This window comes from Magallana gigas, chromosome 7 (assembly GCF_963853765.1).
Source record: "Magallana gigas chromosome 7, xbMagGiga1.1, whole genome shotgun sequence".
NCBI classification, from domain to species: Eukaryota; Metazoa; Mollusca; class Bivalvia; order Ostreida; family Ostreidae; genus Magallana; species Magallana gigas.
The window spans coordinates 832494-848829 of NC_088859.1; the positions used below are offsets into that span (position 1 = coordinate 832494).

General features: G+C 33.0%; 1 protein-coding gene across 1 annotated transcript; it reads left to right on the top strand.

Annotated features, from left to right (window-relative positions):
- The first annotated feature begins 10662 nt into the window (after window positions 1-10662).
- Window positions 10663-15590, top strand: LOC105321609 (uncharacterized). The gene is made up of 2 exons (XM_011419966.4): window positions 10663-10726; window positions 12564-15590. The coding sequence occupies exons 1-2, from the start codon at window positions 10704-10706 to the stop codon at window positions 14572-14574; spliced, it is 2034 nt and encodes a 677-aa protein (XP_011418268.3). The 5' UTR covers window positions 10663-10703; the 3' UTR covers window positions 14575-15590.
- Window positions 15591-16336: the final 746 nt, after the last annotated feature.

Here is a 16336-nt window from a genome sequence, read left to right on the forward strand (position 1 = left end):
AAGTGCAATTGAAATGGTTGAAAGGGATAATTTCCAAGATAATTTCATTGACACATTATTATCTTTCACTTGGAAAAATTCACAGGAACGAGAAAAAGATTCCTTAAGGGGATTTATAATGCGGAATTTTTACATCTTTTCAACATTCGGAATACACTCGAAATACATCGCTCAATTTTACAACGTTATCATCCGGGCTTGCTGCAATACAAAATCCCCGTAGACATCACATTTTTAGCATTGTATTGAAACCTGATAAGCTAACAGGGGCGGTGTGACTGAGAAAGCTTGGAATTTTTTCATACTTTGAACGAACACCGTTTGAACCCTGGTGTATCTATAAATATCATGCAATTAAGCAAATTTAAATCCAGGATATCTTGGGACAAAGTATAGTGTGAATTAATGTGCGATCTATTAATCAAAACTAAACCTGACCTGATGAACAGGCAACATTTATCTAAGTCTTCTTCCATAGGAACACATAGCCTGGATTTGGTTGCAGCTTGCTATTTGATTGGCTAAAATTATTTTATGTTCTATATCCTGCCGCTTGTGTTTAATACTTTATCTTTTGCATCACATTTTATCAAACTGCAAAACATAACATATTTTTTTCTATATTTGATTTTTTAGGGCATATTGAATTGATTCATTTTATTAAAGAACACAGATTCTAATAATACCGAATGAACTAAACTGATACCATATTATATATATTTTATAACATTGTTTGTTACTCTTTCTAATTGTTAAAAAACACACACGTTTAGTAATAAATTGCTCTCAAACCTATAGTTTATATCATCCACATAGCTCATATATGGCAAGTCATATAATTTTGACACCATAATTTGGTTACTGACGCTTTAAACTCTGTGTGTTATCATAATCACTGTGTTATTTAGACGCAAACAAAACCGTCTGACGATACCAACTGTATAACGGTACGTATCACATGGTTTCACAGAGAAACACTCTATTAAAGAACAAACAACACAGATAACAAAACATGATTCATTTACTAGAATGTCATAAGAAGAAACAGCATACGGTAATCTGCTTAAATCAAAACCGAAGCACTAGTCTACGCATAAAACAATATCGTATTTTAAAACGGTAAATGGTAAATGAGAACTTACTTAAATCCAGCTCTGTTAAACAGTGCACCTTGTTATCTTATTTTTGAGTCAAAAAGTAGGAATAGAAACAAAATTATTTATTTTAAAACATAATGACACTATTTATAATCTTTTTTCCAGAAATCAAAAGCTGTGCAAACTTTTTTACGTATAGAAGCCTCTAAAGCAATCGTTTCATCAATACGCTATTAACTATAAATTAGAGAGCCCATTCCCTATACTGAACAAAAGAGTTGAATACATCAGGTAGTTTCTTCCAATAATTTTTTTTAAATGCATTTCCATATCTTTTTACATGTATCTAATGAAAACTTTGTTGCCATCAAAATCTAATGATTTCTTTGACAGCATGAAACTTTAAAATACATTTGTATAAGACAAACAAGATTAAGTAACAATATATACCGTCAATTCTTCTGTTTAAAACCTCTTATACCATATAATCACTTTTCTTTTGAATTGAATTAAAGCTAAAATATGCACTAAACATTTCTTGTGATAAAATAAAATCACAAAAACACTTGCATTCTCACAATCGTTTAACAAAATAATGAACACCTTTGAGGACAGTGGACTAAACAAATCTTGAATCACTTGTGTTACTGAACAAGTTCTAACCCTGACACTGAGTATTCTCCCTTTGTCATCACATTAACATTGTTGGCCGTTGGTTTTGTGAGAGTCTATTACCTCATCCAATATTATTCCAGTGTTTCACATTTTGTTTATACGGGTAACACTGGAATTCAGTCGTCTTCACTGAGACAATTTTATCAGTTACAGATATTTCTCGGTATCTTAAACCTTCATTTACTCTTTTTCCTTATAGACACAACCTTTTCCAGAGAAGTCCTCTTTTACATCTCAATAATGGATACGAAGTAATCCCCTCCATTTTGTTGCAGAGCAGTTGACTGTGTTTTTCTCCTTATTTTAGAACGTTTAATTTTTTAAGACCACTGTAAACAAACGGTTTTATGATTATTTTAGAAATAATTTGGTTTCAAACTAAACTTGTAATATCAGTAGTTATAAGTAATAAGGTAATAAACATTGATTGTCATTTTCCGTTTTTATAACCCATGAAGATTTGAGAGTCGCAAATTACTATTCACAACAGGGGTAAACTGAGCTTGTAAAAGCGTCTTATGAATTTGATAATTATATCTGCACTTTCTAAAGAAAGTTCGGGTATATTGTTGTTACCCTGTTCCGTCCGTCCGTCCGTCTGTCACGTTTTACTTTCTCAAACTGCTCTTACATCTTATTACATCTCTTTCCAGCAAACTGAACTCTTGAAGTTTGATTTGGGGTATCATGTTGTTTTGTAAAAAGGTTTCAAAAATTCTCTGTAAGTCCTGGGGGTCAAATAATTAGTAAAAAATGACGGGTTTTTTTTTTTTACAAAAAATCTTCTTCCTCGAACTCCTCCTACATTTTTAACAGTAGACAAATTACTTCTGTTATATATTTTAGGGTATCCTACTATATATGCGTTTCGGAATTTTCAATTTTGTCCGGGGGTCATTAAATGGCTGAAAAATGACGTGTTTTTTTGTTGTTGTTTTTTTTTTCTTTTACAAAAAAATGGTTTCAAAAACGTCATTTATTTTTTGGCAGTAGCCAAATGATCTTCTAGAATATGATTGGGGGTGTCATATTGAGGTGTAATCAGGTTCCAGAATTTTTTTATTAAGGGGATCAGTGGGCAACAAGAAATTACTTTTTTTTTTGCAAAAAAAAGTATGGTTCCCAGAACTCCTCTTACAACTTCTGGAGTAGCTAAGTCATCTCTTGGGATTTAATTGGGCTGTCCTATAGATGTGAAATAAGGTTTTAAAAATTTGAATTTCAACCAGGGAGTCAAAAAGTAGAAGAAAATTGACGTTTATCACAAAAAAAAAACATAGATCCAAGAGCTCCTCTTATGATTTAATGGATAGACACATCATATCTTGGGATATGATAGTGACTGTTCTATAGATGTGCAGTAAGGTTTTAAAAATTTAAATTTCATCCAGGGAGTCAAAAAGTAGCAGAAAATTGACGTTTATCACTAAAAAAAATAGATCCTTGAACTCCTTTTATGATTTAATGGATCGACACATCATATCTTGGGATATGATAGGAACTGTTCCATAGATGTGCATTACGTTTTTAAAATTAAATTTAACCCTGAGGCCCATTACCTACATACCTTTTGATGCCCTTTAAGGATCAAGAATATACGGTTAAGGGGTGGGGATTTCAACCGTTTTCGAGATATACGTGCACTTCCTGTTCGAGGGGGGGTCATGACCACCCCGGGGCCCATGACCTACATACCGTTTGATGCCCCTTGACACAAGGAACAGCATATATATGGTTTAAGGGTGGGAATCTCAACTGTTTTGAAGATATTAAGAGACTTGCTGTTTGAGCAACATTTGATGCCCCTTGACATCAGAAACATGAATATATATGGTTAGGGGTCATTATTATAAGAGTTTCTGAAATATATGGTAATTTCCAATTCCTGGGGGTGGGGATGACCCCAGGGGTGAGATCTAATAAACCCTATATATTGCCAGTAACGGTCAATATATGATTATGAAAACCCTATATTATTATCTTTGTCTGTTTTCAAGTTACCATTTACAATAGAGTTTACGATTCTTCCTACAAGGTTCAATGTTAGACCCCACACCCTTTTTACCCCCCCCCCCCCCGAAAAGTGATTGTCTAACCCAAAATGAGAAAAATCAAACCAGGGTGCACAACTACATATGCAGCCCTATCATATTCTAGAGTTTTACAAAAACAATAAGTCTCCAAATTTCATTCGGGAGACTTAATAATAAAGATTAAATAGAGAAAGGATCATCAAACATCAATAATTTAAAGATAATTACATGTAACAATTTCTGATTCTAAGGGGGTCAGGATGATTATTATTTATCTTGCACCATGACCTAAGGAGGAATAATATCTTTGGATTAAGGTGGGGATCTCAATGGGTTTTATGATATTTGATAATTTCAGGAAGTGCACTTGGGATCATGACCTACATACCATCTGAAATGCCTTGAACAAAAAAAAAACAATAATATAATATGTACATGATATATGATTCAATTTAAGAACCCAGATATAGATCAATCATCTATGTTTTGTAATACTTCCTATGTATATATACATGTATTAGTTTGTGTTTTGTTCTATACTATTCATGTTCATGACTGTAGTATGGCTTAGTCTTATTTTAAATTACATTAAAAAATTGTCAAATATATGTCTTGGAACCCCCACTCCCAAAAAATCTCAAATATAAATATATAATCTGGGTGTCTAAAATTTTTATAAACTGGTAAAAAATGTTATTCTTAAAAAAAATATATTACACCATGCATAATTGACAAATGATCTATTGAGATATGATCAGAAGTCATATTTCTACCTTGGGATCAATAACTAGTTTTCATTGACAAGTAAAATTAATAACAATAAATGATTCAAATTGAAAATGTTTATACTCCACATTCACACCCCTCCCCCATCTATTCTGGTTCTAAAGATTCAGTCCTCTTAATACATTCTTACATGTGTACATTAGCAAATCTTAAATCATTTCTTGATTGCTTTTTCTCTCCTGATGCACATTAACATTTTAGAAATTGCTTAATTCAATTTTTAAAATTTATAAACAAAATGTGATATGCATGTGTTTTCGCCTATTTGGGACAATTGTAAAGTCTCCTAAACAAAGCAGTGACATCATTAGGCTAGGAATTACCCACATGGATCAAACACTACTGTAACATATGAATAAGAGAGGGGGGGTTAAAGACAATTGATGGGGGTCATTAATGTACTTTACACCATTTGATGCATCATAATGACATTAGAAGATATTTTGTGTTTTCCTGATCGCTTCATGACCAGAACAGTCCCATAAGGTCATGACCTACATTGTATTTGATGCATTATAATACATTAAGAAAGAAATACTCCTTCCTTTCTATTATAACTCATATAAAAATTATAAGTGTCTAGTACATTTATTTACATGTAATACACAAATTTAATAAGAAATTGTTTATACAGGGTCAATATGGGGTCAACTCAATAGTGCAAGTCTGACAAATGAAAAAAATAACTTTTGCAACGAAAATGATAGAAACTTTACAAATGCGATTGGATAGGTAACGATGATAAGCTTATTTAAATATTAAAAGATGATGATACAGCATGCTGTCAAAGGGAGATCACATTTAGAAAGTGAAAGTAGAACTTATGTATGCTGGCATATCATTATAATAATTGTGCTACTGCTACTACATGTATTATGCTTACCTATATTGGTCATCATCATAATGATAATCCAATTAAAACACAATAATGAATTCCTTTAGCTGATCTTAACTAATCTGTTTCTGCATATGGAAAACACAGACATGTATGTATACACGTGAACCCATCTAATCGAAGAGCTGGGTAAAACTAGTACCCGCTAATGAGACCTGCAGACCTGTGTTGTGTACGTAACTTCAGACAAAGATCGGTTATTTGTAACATGCATGTATTTTTATGACCTATTCTTCAAAACCACTTGCACTATCTTATTAGGTAAATAACAGCATCTAGTTATCATTAATTGCCTTTGGGTTTAATTAACACGATTGTAAACTCAGAATACAAAGCGACTTCAACTCCTCTTTCGGGGGGAAACTCTGGCTAAGTTACCGATCACATAGCAGGTCGCCCCTAGGTTGGTCACTCTATAAGGATACTTTAGTCATTTTATGGATATTGCTACACAATAAAAGGTTATCTGTCACATGACTGAATTTTAGCGACAAGTGATGTTTGTAAAACACTTATACCCCCTCCCTTGGAAGCATCTGCGAACAGAAACTACAAAAAAATTGAAATTTTTCTAAGACCAAGGCACATAACTCTGTCAAAAAAGATTGACAGTACCCAAAATAAAACTTGATCTAGATATGATTATGATAAATCTGTATACCAAATTTTATATTAATATGTGCATCCTACGCAAAGAAAATGAATAAAAACTGTTGGTGGACTGACCGATAGACAGCGAAGCAATATGCCCTCCCTTCTTCGAAGAGGAATTTGATAACTGTTGACGGTGAATCATAACATTTTCTAGTTGATGAAAGCAATAAAATACCTGCTCCTTACGACGACATTCAAAAATGCATACAATGATGAAGAGAAAAGAAAATTCAGCTGTGTAATACATGTACAATACTTTGAGACCATAAAGGTCATCATAAATAACAAGAGGCCCAGAGGTCACATCGCCTACATATACCTGAGCAACAATAGCTTTAACTTTTATCAAATAAACATTACAGTATCGAAATCAAAATATCTTGACAACTTAGTGCAATAGATTTTGCTCATAAAATTTTAAAATCTCCGATTTTTATCAACATATGTTAAATACCAAGCCCCTTTTGTTGTTTTAGTATTTGTTAGAAGATTTTTGTCAATTCCTATATGCCACCCCCTTCCCACTGTATGGCCACACTTTTCTCTAGGAAATCATACTTTGATCAAATTTTAATCCGCTTAACATGTGCTTTCACACGTTACTGCTTTTTGAACTGAATACTTTTCCAGATAATTTTTAAGATTTTTCTCTTTATCTTCCTATGTAAAATTTTGCCACCTACCCCCCCCCCCCCCCATTCAAACCCAAATTTGGTCCCATCGTACCTCTGGGGACCATGATTTGAATAAACTTGAATCTACACTACCTGAGGATTCTTTCACACAGGTTTAAGTTTTTCTGTCCACATGGTTTTGGAGAAGATTTTCAAAGATTTTCTCTATATCTTCATATATAAGAATTTGACCCCCCCTCCCCCCCCCCCCCCCATTGTGGCCCATCTTACCCGGGGCCATGATTTTAACAAACTTGAATCGACACTATCTGAGGAGGATTCCACTCAAAAGATTTTCTCTATATTCGGGATTTTCATAAACTGTAGTTATCGTTCGTAACACGAGTTACCTCTCCATTAGAGCAGGTATACGCTATTTAACCAGTATAAACAAATAGTTATAATAAACGTTTTTGTCTTGTTAATCGGCTATTGATGGAAATTGTCAATGTAAAAAGACAATTGTGCAATTAAGGATGCTATAATACTTCAAAACTAGTACGGAGATTTTGACTAGCGCATTTAATTGTAGAATCGTTTTTTAAAGTGCGGGGGGAGGTCATTAAAGAAATCTTGACAAAGCATGAAAATCCTAATCCTTGTGTGTACGGGGAGGGGGGGGGGGGGTGCTGTAGCGTACATTTGATCATTACTTCGATTTTACTATTCATTTATTTCTTTTCACAAATTCACTTCAATTTTTTAAACGGAAAAGTGGTTGGGCTGACTTAATGTTTGTTCGCTTTTTGATATGTAAACTTATGAAAACTAGCTATCTGTTGCAAGTAGAAGTGGCGGAGCGGGGCTCTCTATCCCCTCCCCCTCCTTTATGCTATGCATCGACCATTTACCAATAATTAAATGCATTATTTTGCGGTGAAGTGTGTACGTGGTTTCATGAGAGCGCAGCTGATACATGTGCATTATATTTTCCAGTAAGTGGACATGCAAAACAATCATAAAGACATGTCTGTCAGCCTCTCTAAAGAAAATATTTTATTCTTTCAGTAGGTCGAGGTACGAAGATATGCATTATACCTACGTATCTGCGGATGTTACTATACTTCCACTTGATGGGTTTCATTTAGATTAATTATTGACTAATTTCAATTTCATTATGCGAATTAAAAAAAATAGATTTAAAGATTTGCAACCTAGCTTTTGCGTAATTTTTCACATGTAACTTGCAATCATGTATTTAAAGTTGCGTTACGATTTTGATCGACAACATTCACGTTTATAATTATATTAATTGGTCATTTCATTCTTAAATATCCATGTTTGTTTATTCCAAAACATGTTTTTCATGGGCATGGCTAATTGATATCAATTTTACTCTTGTGCATTTCTTTTCAAATTCAACTTTAGTATTCTATCACATTTTACCATATATTTGTTTGGTATGGATAGTACGCAATTAAAGTACAACTCAATTATATAAAGGGCACTATGATAAAAGAAATAAAGTTTTAAAAGTAAAACGAACAAACAACAAAAAATGTGTTTAAGCACTCTCATCAAAGGCTTGAATGAAAAAGGAAGTATTTTAAACCGAAGTATTTTAAACCGAAAACACATTCTAATTTCGATGAAATCTATATAATATAGCACTGAGCTCTAATTTCAACATGGTTGAAATTGATTAAACATCATACACAACAGGTATACACTTGCCTGAATTTAAGCGTCGGTGCCTGATGAGATACCAATACTTACTGCGTCTATATATGTTTCATGAATGCATGGCATTTCGAACGAATGCATCTCAACATCAATATATATATATATATATATATATATATATATATATATATATATATATATATATATATATATATATATATCGGTAATTTTCCTATATAAGCGTTGTCCTCAGAAAAAAATAAGAACAGTTCATTAGGGATTTATATTTCTGTATTTGATTTCTAGAATAAATTCGATTTTCATTTCCAGCCATTTCTAATATTCATAACATCTTTCATTTCTGCGAATCAGGTGGAGTTGTTTTACTATACCGAGCTATCACTAAATCATCATCCATCCGTTAACTCTAAAATAGACCAAAGGAGTAATTATACGATAAGTATGAATCGAAATGTCTTTCATTTGCAATGTTTACCGATTGATCAAAAATATGTATATCAGTTATAACGTTATCAATCTCTTTCAGTTACGATAACTCTAGATTATGGGAAGACGGAATATTCCCATGTACAAATTCGACACCCCCATCCCTTGTGGCCCCATCATACCCCCGGAGACCATGATTTAAACCAAACTTGAATCTACACTATGTGAAGATGCTTTATCTCAAATTTGAGCTTTTCTGACCTTATTTTGAATTTAAGAGGAAGTTCTCTATATATTCTATGTAAATATTCATCCCCATTGTGGCCCCACCCTACCACTGGAACCATGATTTAAACTAACTTGAATCTACACTACTTGAGGATGCTTCCACACAAGTTGAAGTTTTTCTGTCCAAATAGTTTTTACGAAGATTTTTTTAAAAAATAACAACAAATATTTAATAATTCCAAATTATCTCCCCTTTTGAGAGAGTGAGGCTCTTCATTTGAATAAACATGATTCCCTTTACCCAGTGATGCTTTGTGACAAGTTGTGTTGAAATCAGCCAAGTGGTTCTGGAGGAGAAGATGAAAATATGAAAAGTTTACTACAACGCCAATGCCAACGCTAACGACGACAGACAACGGACAAATTTTGATCAGAAAAGCTCATTTGAGCTTTCAACTCAGGTGAGCTAATAACCCAGACCAAGAATTATCAAGGGCTTCAACTGCGGAAAGCCAATTTTCCTGATAAAACAATAAGGAAACTCCTTGAACCATCACAACATTGCTAGTTTCTTTTTTCCTTTCATTGTGACTATGATCACAGAAAGTGGACATAAATATCTTATGTTGAAGTTTGGGGTACATCTCCCTAAGAACTTTGTGTTAAATAACACACTATTCTTGATTCCATTACTACACAGTGATCACAGATGCAATGTATATACTTTTACCAAAAATGTTAAGGATACCAATGCATATCTAACACGTCGGAGAAAACAAAATGACTGTAGTAAATATAACTTTTCCCCAGAAATGTAAATAAGAAGTTTTCGCTCGCTGCCTCTTTTAATAGTCTTTTTCACGAAAATATAAGTAAGTCTTCGCTTGACAGTTTTTTAATATATGGTGTAACCCATAGTCTACGGGGGTAATTTTTCAACGAGAGTCTGATCAGTTTTTTAATGTTAAACGTGAGGAAAAAATTACCCTTAGGTCTTTTTTCTTCAAAATATTCCAATTATACTACAGCTCGGAAGGGGGGGGGGGTATTATTATATGATCCCCGGTCATTATTTTACGAGGGGGGGGGGGGGCATTTTTCTTCTCTACACCTTACAACTAATTTGCTGCAAGACATCGACAACTTTACACATTGAAAAATGTTCCTTGCAGATTAACAAAAATTTTCTTTTTCCAATATATTCCATCAATTAATATCATTAAAAGCCTCACATTTACAACACCATACTTTTCAACTGAATGCTTAGTGTAATATCAAAATAAAATGGATCAAGAAATAGTTAACATAGGTTTAATATAATTTCATTTTTATTTCCGACCAATAAAATGTCATGAAGTCCAGTATACAAATGCATGTTGAATTGGTGTAAACACTGTTTAAATTGATCATTTATATGACATCAAATTCAAATCATCCAATTTATACTGAGTTTAAAATGTTTGCACTAATCAAACAAACACTTATGTGAAAGTTTTGAAACAAACTAAAAGTACAAAAAATATCCAGGTCAGAAATTTCCACAACTAAAAATAGACTGATACTTTCCACAGAAGTGTATTCCATCTTTAAAATGGAGACTTTTCCCCTAAGAATGTAAGCGATTATCAATTTCTTTTTAATTTAAAGCAATATAAGCTGTATTTTTTAGAATTTTATTTAGCTGCAAAAACATGCTAGTTTGATAAGTCTGCATGTAACTTAAATTTTTATGATAAATAAGATTTGAAAAAATCATTAATTTTTGTCAGAAAAAAGATTTCACTTTATATAAGGAATACATGTATATAGCAGATCAATTTTTGTACAGGACAACAACAATTCAATTTTGCTGCAATTAAGGTTTCTTAATGGCTTTTCCCACAAAAACAGAGCTGACAGAAATTTAAAAGCCATGATATCTTTTGTCATTTTAGTAGAAAAAAACATTTTCTTTGAAAAAAAAATCAACATAAAAATTGCAGCTCATATTGCTTTAACATATAAACTGTTGGGATATGATATGAATGTCATAACTGTTAAGTATAAACCAATTTCAAATAAACAGATATCGTGTTTAGATCAACGTATGTTTCCAGGTATAAATATGGAGGACAAAACAACCTTGAAATTTGTTTACTCTTATGTCATAAAATCAACTAGAAACAGGAATTTAATGATAAAATTTCAAATGTAGTGACTTCTCCGGAAACATGGTACATCAACATTTGTTTTTTGTTTTTGCCTTATTCTCAAACAAATTGGATACACATAAAATTTGGGGATCTACATTCAGAATAAGTGTACGTAATTTAAATGAGATATAAAACCTATTCACCAAGTATTTGGATAATACGAAGTTTATTGTCTTCCTCCATAAGTTTCCCTAAGGTTTCCATCGAAAAATGGCAACTATCTCAAGGAATAACAAACTTACTATCATATTCTCAACTAGTAAAAAGGTAAAACTAAAATGTATTATACAAAACATAATCATAAGAATTTTTAAAAACCTTGTTTTTTTATAAACAGAACTCTGATGAATAATAGGTAAGAAAGCATAAAAAAAGTACAATAACAAACTGTCAACCATCTTTATATCCATAAAACGAAATACAAATTCAAAGCAAGGAATGGTTACATATATTCTTGCTCAGACAAATTGATTTCAAATGCTTAGACCATAACATGTGACTTTATGAACACAAACAGATATATAGAACGAAAAATAATCGATAGAATTAAGTAAGAATGTAAAACGTATTGTCAAAATACAAAATAAACAGAGACACGAATGTATTGACTGATGTAAGTTTTGATTTATATTTTCCCAAACGCGATAGGAATTTTAAAAAATCTAAATCATGGATAACTACATTACTACAAACAGTATTATTTTCACCTCATATTATTTTTTTCCTTCCAAACTTGTAGACGGCTTCACCTAGTCCTGGCTTCGCCTGTATGCAGTTGTGTTAAACGAAATATAACTTGTGACAACGGAATTCGCAAAGTCTTAATTTCGACCACTGGTTGTGGCGAAAATAAAACAGGGGCAAACATTCCCCTGTCTACTGTATTATTTGCAGGCTTAATTTTAAATGCATTTACAAATCCAAGTCAATTTAGTTTTAAAAGTTCATACAAAGAAATGCATCCCTTATTTAAGGTTGTTTGATAATGTTAGATAAACACAAAGTGGCTAATGTATAAATAATTAAAAACATATTAAATTCTATTTTTGAATATAATTATGTTACCAGGCTTCAAATCAACAGAAAAATCGTAAACAGGACCTAAGAATTATTATTATTATTATTAATATTAATATTTAGATACACACAATATTTACCTTAAACATGTGAACTATCTTTAAGTAATTCTCTGAATTCTCGTTGAATTAGATGTTAATTGTTTTTCTTTAATTTATCGGGCACTATCTTAATATTAACAGAGCTGGAGGAATGCAGCACGTGTCAGAATCGGTGTTTCTTGGAATGTGTGAGATAGTGGGGACATCACAGCAGGTGGCAATCAGGAGGGAGACGATGGATATCAATGAGGTGCTAGTGAGACCCCATTATAGAGTCATTGAGATGATGAGTGGAAGCAGAAAAGAAGGTTTCAGACTGAAGGGATCAGATGTGGACACTATGTTCTGGCTAAATAGCCACCGAGTGATCATGGCCAAATCTCAGTCTGAGTATTACAACACAGCCAATATAACCTTAATTCTCTCTGACAGTTCTAAGAGTCCACCAGGATTCACTCTACTTCAGTTGCTGAAACCAACAAAATACAAATGTGTCCAGTCAGCATGTGTCCGAATGTATGACAGAGTCTATGTATCTAGTTATATCTGGAGGAGGCTAATTTGCTCAGCAGCAGTGCCCAATTCTAGCGTACATGGACCCTGTGCTAGTGGTGATATAGCAGGACACGAATATGATACTGCCATGTGTTTTGTGTGTGACTTTTGGCCTCCATCTGCCTCCTCATGGGTAGACAGATGTCACTCATGGCCTGATCCTGATATTGTTGATGACATTGTCAGAAATGGATGTCACTTTGTAGCAATAGGACACCCACTAGGACCACATGAAAATGAAGAATGGAGATTTTCTTTTTCTCGGGCAGAATACAAATGTGTGTATGCTATGAACCATTGTCAGTTTTTGACCTATGGGCTGTTAAAACTTTTCTTAAAAGAGGTTTTAAATCAACAATCAGAAGAAACCAATAAACTGTTGTGTTCCTATCACATAAAGACAACAGTTTTTTGGGCGATTCAACAAAACACACTCTTTCATTGGTGTCCACATAATATATTGGCTGGTTTCTGGGTTTGCTTTAAACTCCTCCTTAGATGTGTGTATGAGGGGATCTGTCCTAACTTTTTCATCCCGCAAAACAATTTGTTTCTAACAAAGGTCCATGGCTCAGCACAAAGCAGATTGTTTCTACAGTTACATGAATTGTACAAGAAAGGTCTGGCCTGTCTGCTACAGATTTCCTCTATCAGGTCCTACATCACTGATGTCCTATACAATCCCAGACTTTCTATTTGTATAGATGAGAGTATTATTAATTCTGAAGTTGATATTGATGCAGAATTATTTTCTGAGGTATGTCAAAATGATAACACATTCGTACAGGATTTTCACAGCTGTGTGAAATCCTTCAATAAACTTAAACAACTAATAGGTTCACACCTTACGAACAATCAGGTCATCATGTTACAGATACTTACAGCCTCCTTTCTTCAGAAAACTTCTTTTATATTACACAACATGTACCCAAACACAGGTGTCAACAAACAGATGTATATTGCAGACAAAATGCCCTGTCACATGCTAAAATTAGCAGCCAAGTTTGGGTGTGTTTCTGGCATGTTGTATCTTGCCATGTATTATTACAAGATATTCAGATACAGGGAAGCTTTATCTGTTATAGAGATGACAAAGGTCAAGTTAGCACAGCCATATTTGATGTATAATGAGTGTGTAGACAGAGAGAGGTATACTGAAGCTGTAGGGGGAAAATCCCGGTCTACAAAGATGAGACAGGCTGTAGCACAGGATATCAAACTTGAAAACGGAATATATTATATCAATGAACTAATACCAGAACAACAGTCTGCTATTACGAATAGGTGGTCTATATTATCTATCCCTGTGTTTGTAATGTTACACTTCCTAGAGTTCTTGTGTTACAGGCACATTGATACAACATTATCACAAGCAACTCTAGATGAGCTACAGGTCCTAGTCCACCATGATCGGGGACTGTATGTACCTAATCTATTAAGAGACATCTCCTGGGAGATCCTGGGGATCTGTCAACAGATCACAGGGAACCTCCAGGCTGCTCTTTACTCATACCAACAGTCACTCTCACAGTATCCATGCAACAAAATACAAACGGCTACACAGTGTAGGATACAGGATGTTGCAAGCTATTATTAGTAAATAAATGGTCTTGATTATTGATTACTTGTTCAAACAATTATCATATAGACTTTTGAGCACAAGATTAAAAAAAACATTTGGATGACTGTGTTATGTGACAATGATATCCAGTTCTTGTCAGTGTTTGACAGCTCAAAAAATTTGTTTGTTGAACTTTTCAGATATTATCATAAACAGTTTCATATATGTTTTCTTTTTGAGTCAGCTTAATTAGTGTCCTAAAAGTCCTACTTTTATCAAGATAATTGCATTGCAATATTCTTTCTGTTTACAAAGCACACAAAGTTTGGATTTTATGGACAGAAAAATGTGAGTGGATAAAGTGTCGGGACTTGTAATCTGTACATCCCGAGTTCGAATCCTGCAGGGGTTTTTGTTGTTACTTACTGGAATGATTATTTTAGATACTCATTTTTTATTCCCAAAGTGCAATTTTTTCGCTTTTTTGACATTTGCACAGTTTTTTATGAAAATATCTTTCATTATCAACAAAATTTCTGTTATCTGTGTGACTTTTTCCAGGAGTGTTATTCCACCTTAAGCATAATAGTGTTGGATCTTGGTGTCATGGATGAATAAACACAAATTTACACCTAATAAACGCTCCTTGGCGACAAAGGCTATACTAATAAACTTGTTTTATTGAATTCATCTTTTTAATAAGCAAATAAGACATTACTTTAAGCCACTCTATTTTATGTCTCTGTATATATGATATGATTTCCTTTTTTAAAAGGGTTTCCCCTTTCTTTTTGTGGATCTGAATTTAAACCGAATCCATTTTCCAACCAAGTTTGATAAAGTAATGCAATGTGGATCTGAACAAGTAAGACAAAAATGTGTGTGGGAGGTGTTTATAATGATAACAATGGAAGGCAACTCAACACATGTAGATGAACAGATGATGAATAAGGTTCACATGTATTACAATCACAGATTTTGTCCCCATGATGTAATGTCATGATTGTTAACTTTTTTATGTCAGCTATAATCATGGTGACTGATTTGAATAAAAAGAGATGTATTTCATTCTTCGTTTTGTCAAGTGTTTGTGTTTTGTCTTCTCATATATTCATATACATGTATATCAATAAATTGACACACCCCAATAATTTTGAAGGAATGGATTTTATCATTAATTTTATCAACAGAACGTGTATATCAGTTTATTCTTGTATTAATTAAAAAGTTACCTTTAACTTGAATTGAAAAGCCATCAATATTCCACAAAAGATTTTTTTCAATTGGAAAATGTATCAGACATTTAACACAACTTTAGATATGGATTTTGATGTTATCTGTTGTTGGTGACGAATACATTGTACAATACAGGGTAACTAATTAGGTTTCAGAGGTACAATGTACTCATAAAATAAAATTTTAAGAAATGTAGAAAAAAATATTCACTCTTTGGCCTCAATAGTCTGTTCCTAACATTAGGGCTGTGAATTGTTCATAAACTTTTATTTCTATTGATTAAATAAGAGAAAGTGGCATATCAAACATTTATCTCCCTCTCCATCATGTAACTGTTGCCTTCGGGAAATATGAATTTTTGGAGATGAGTTTAAATCTTCATACATTTATCTCTCTCGCCATCATGCAATAAAAATTAAATGTATAGTGTTCGCCCTGTCACGTGACTGTCAACACCAATCAAATGACGCGTTTTATAGAATTATTATATTGAGATATATATTTTTTATCATCTTACTGATAAATATTCAGACTCCCATGGGGTGATAATACCTGTATATTT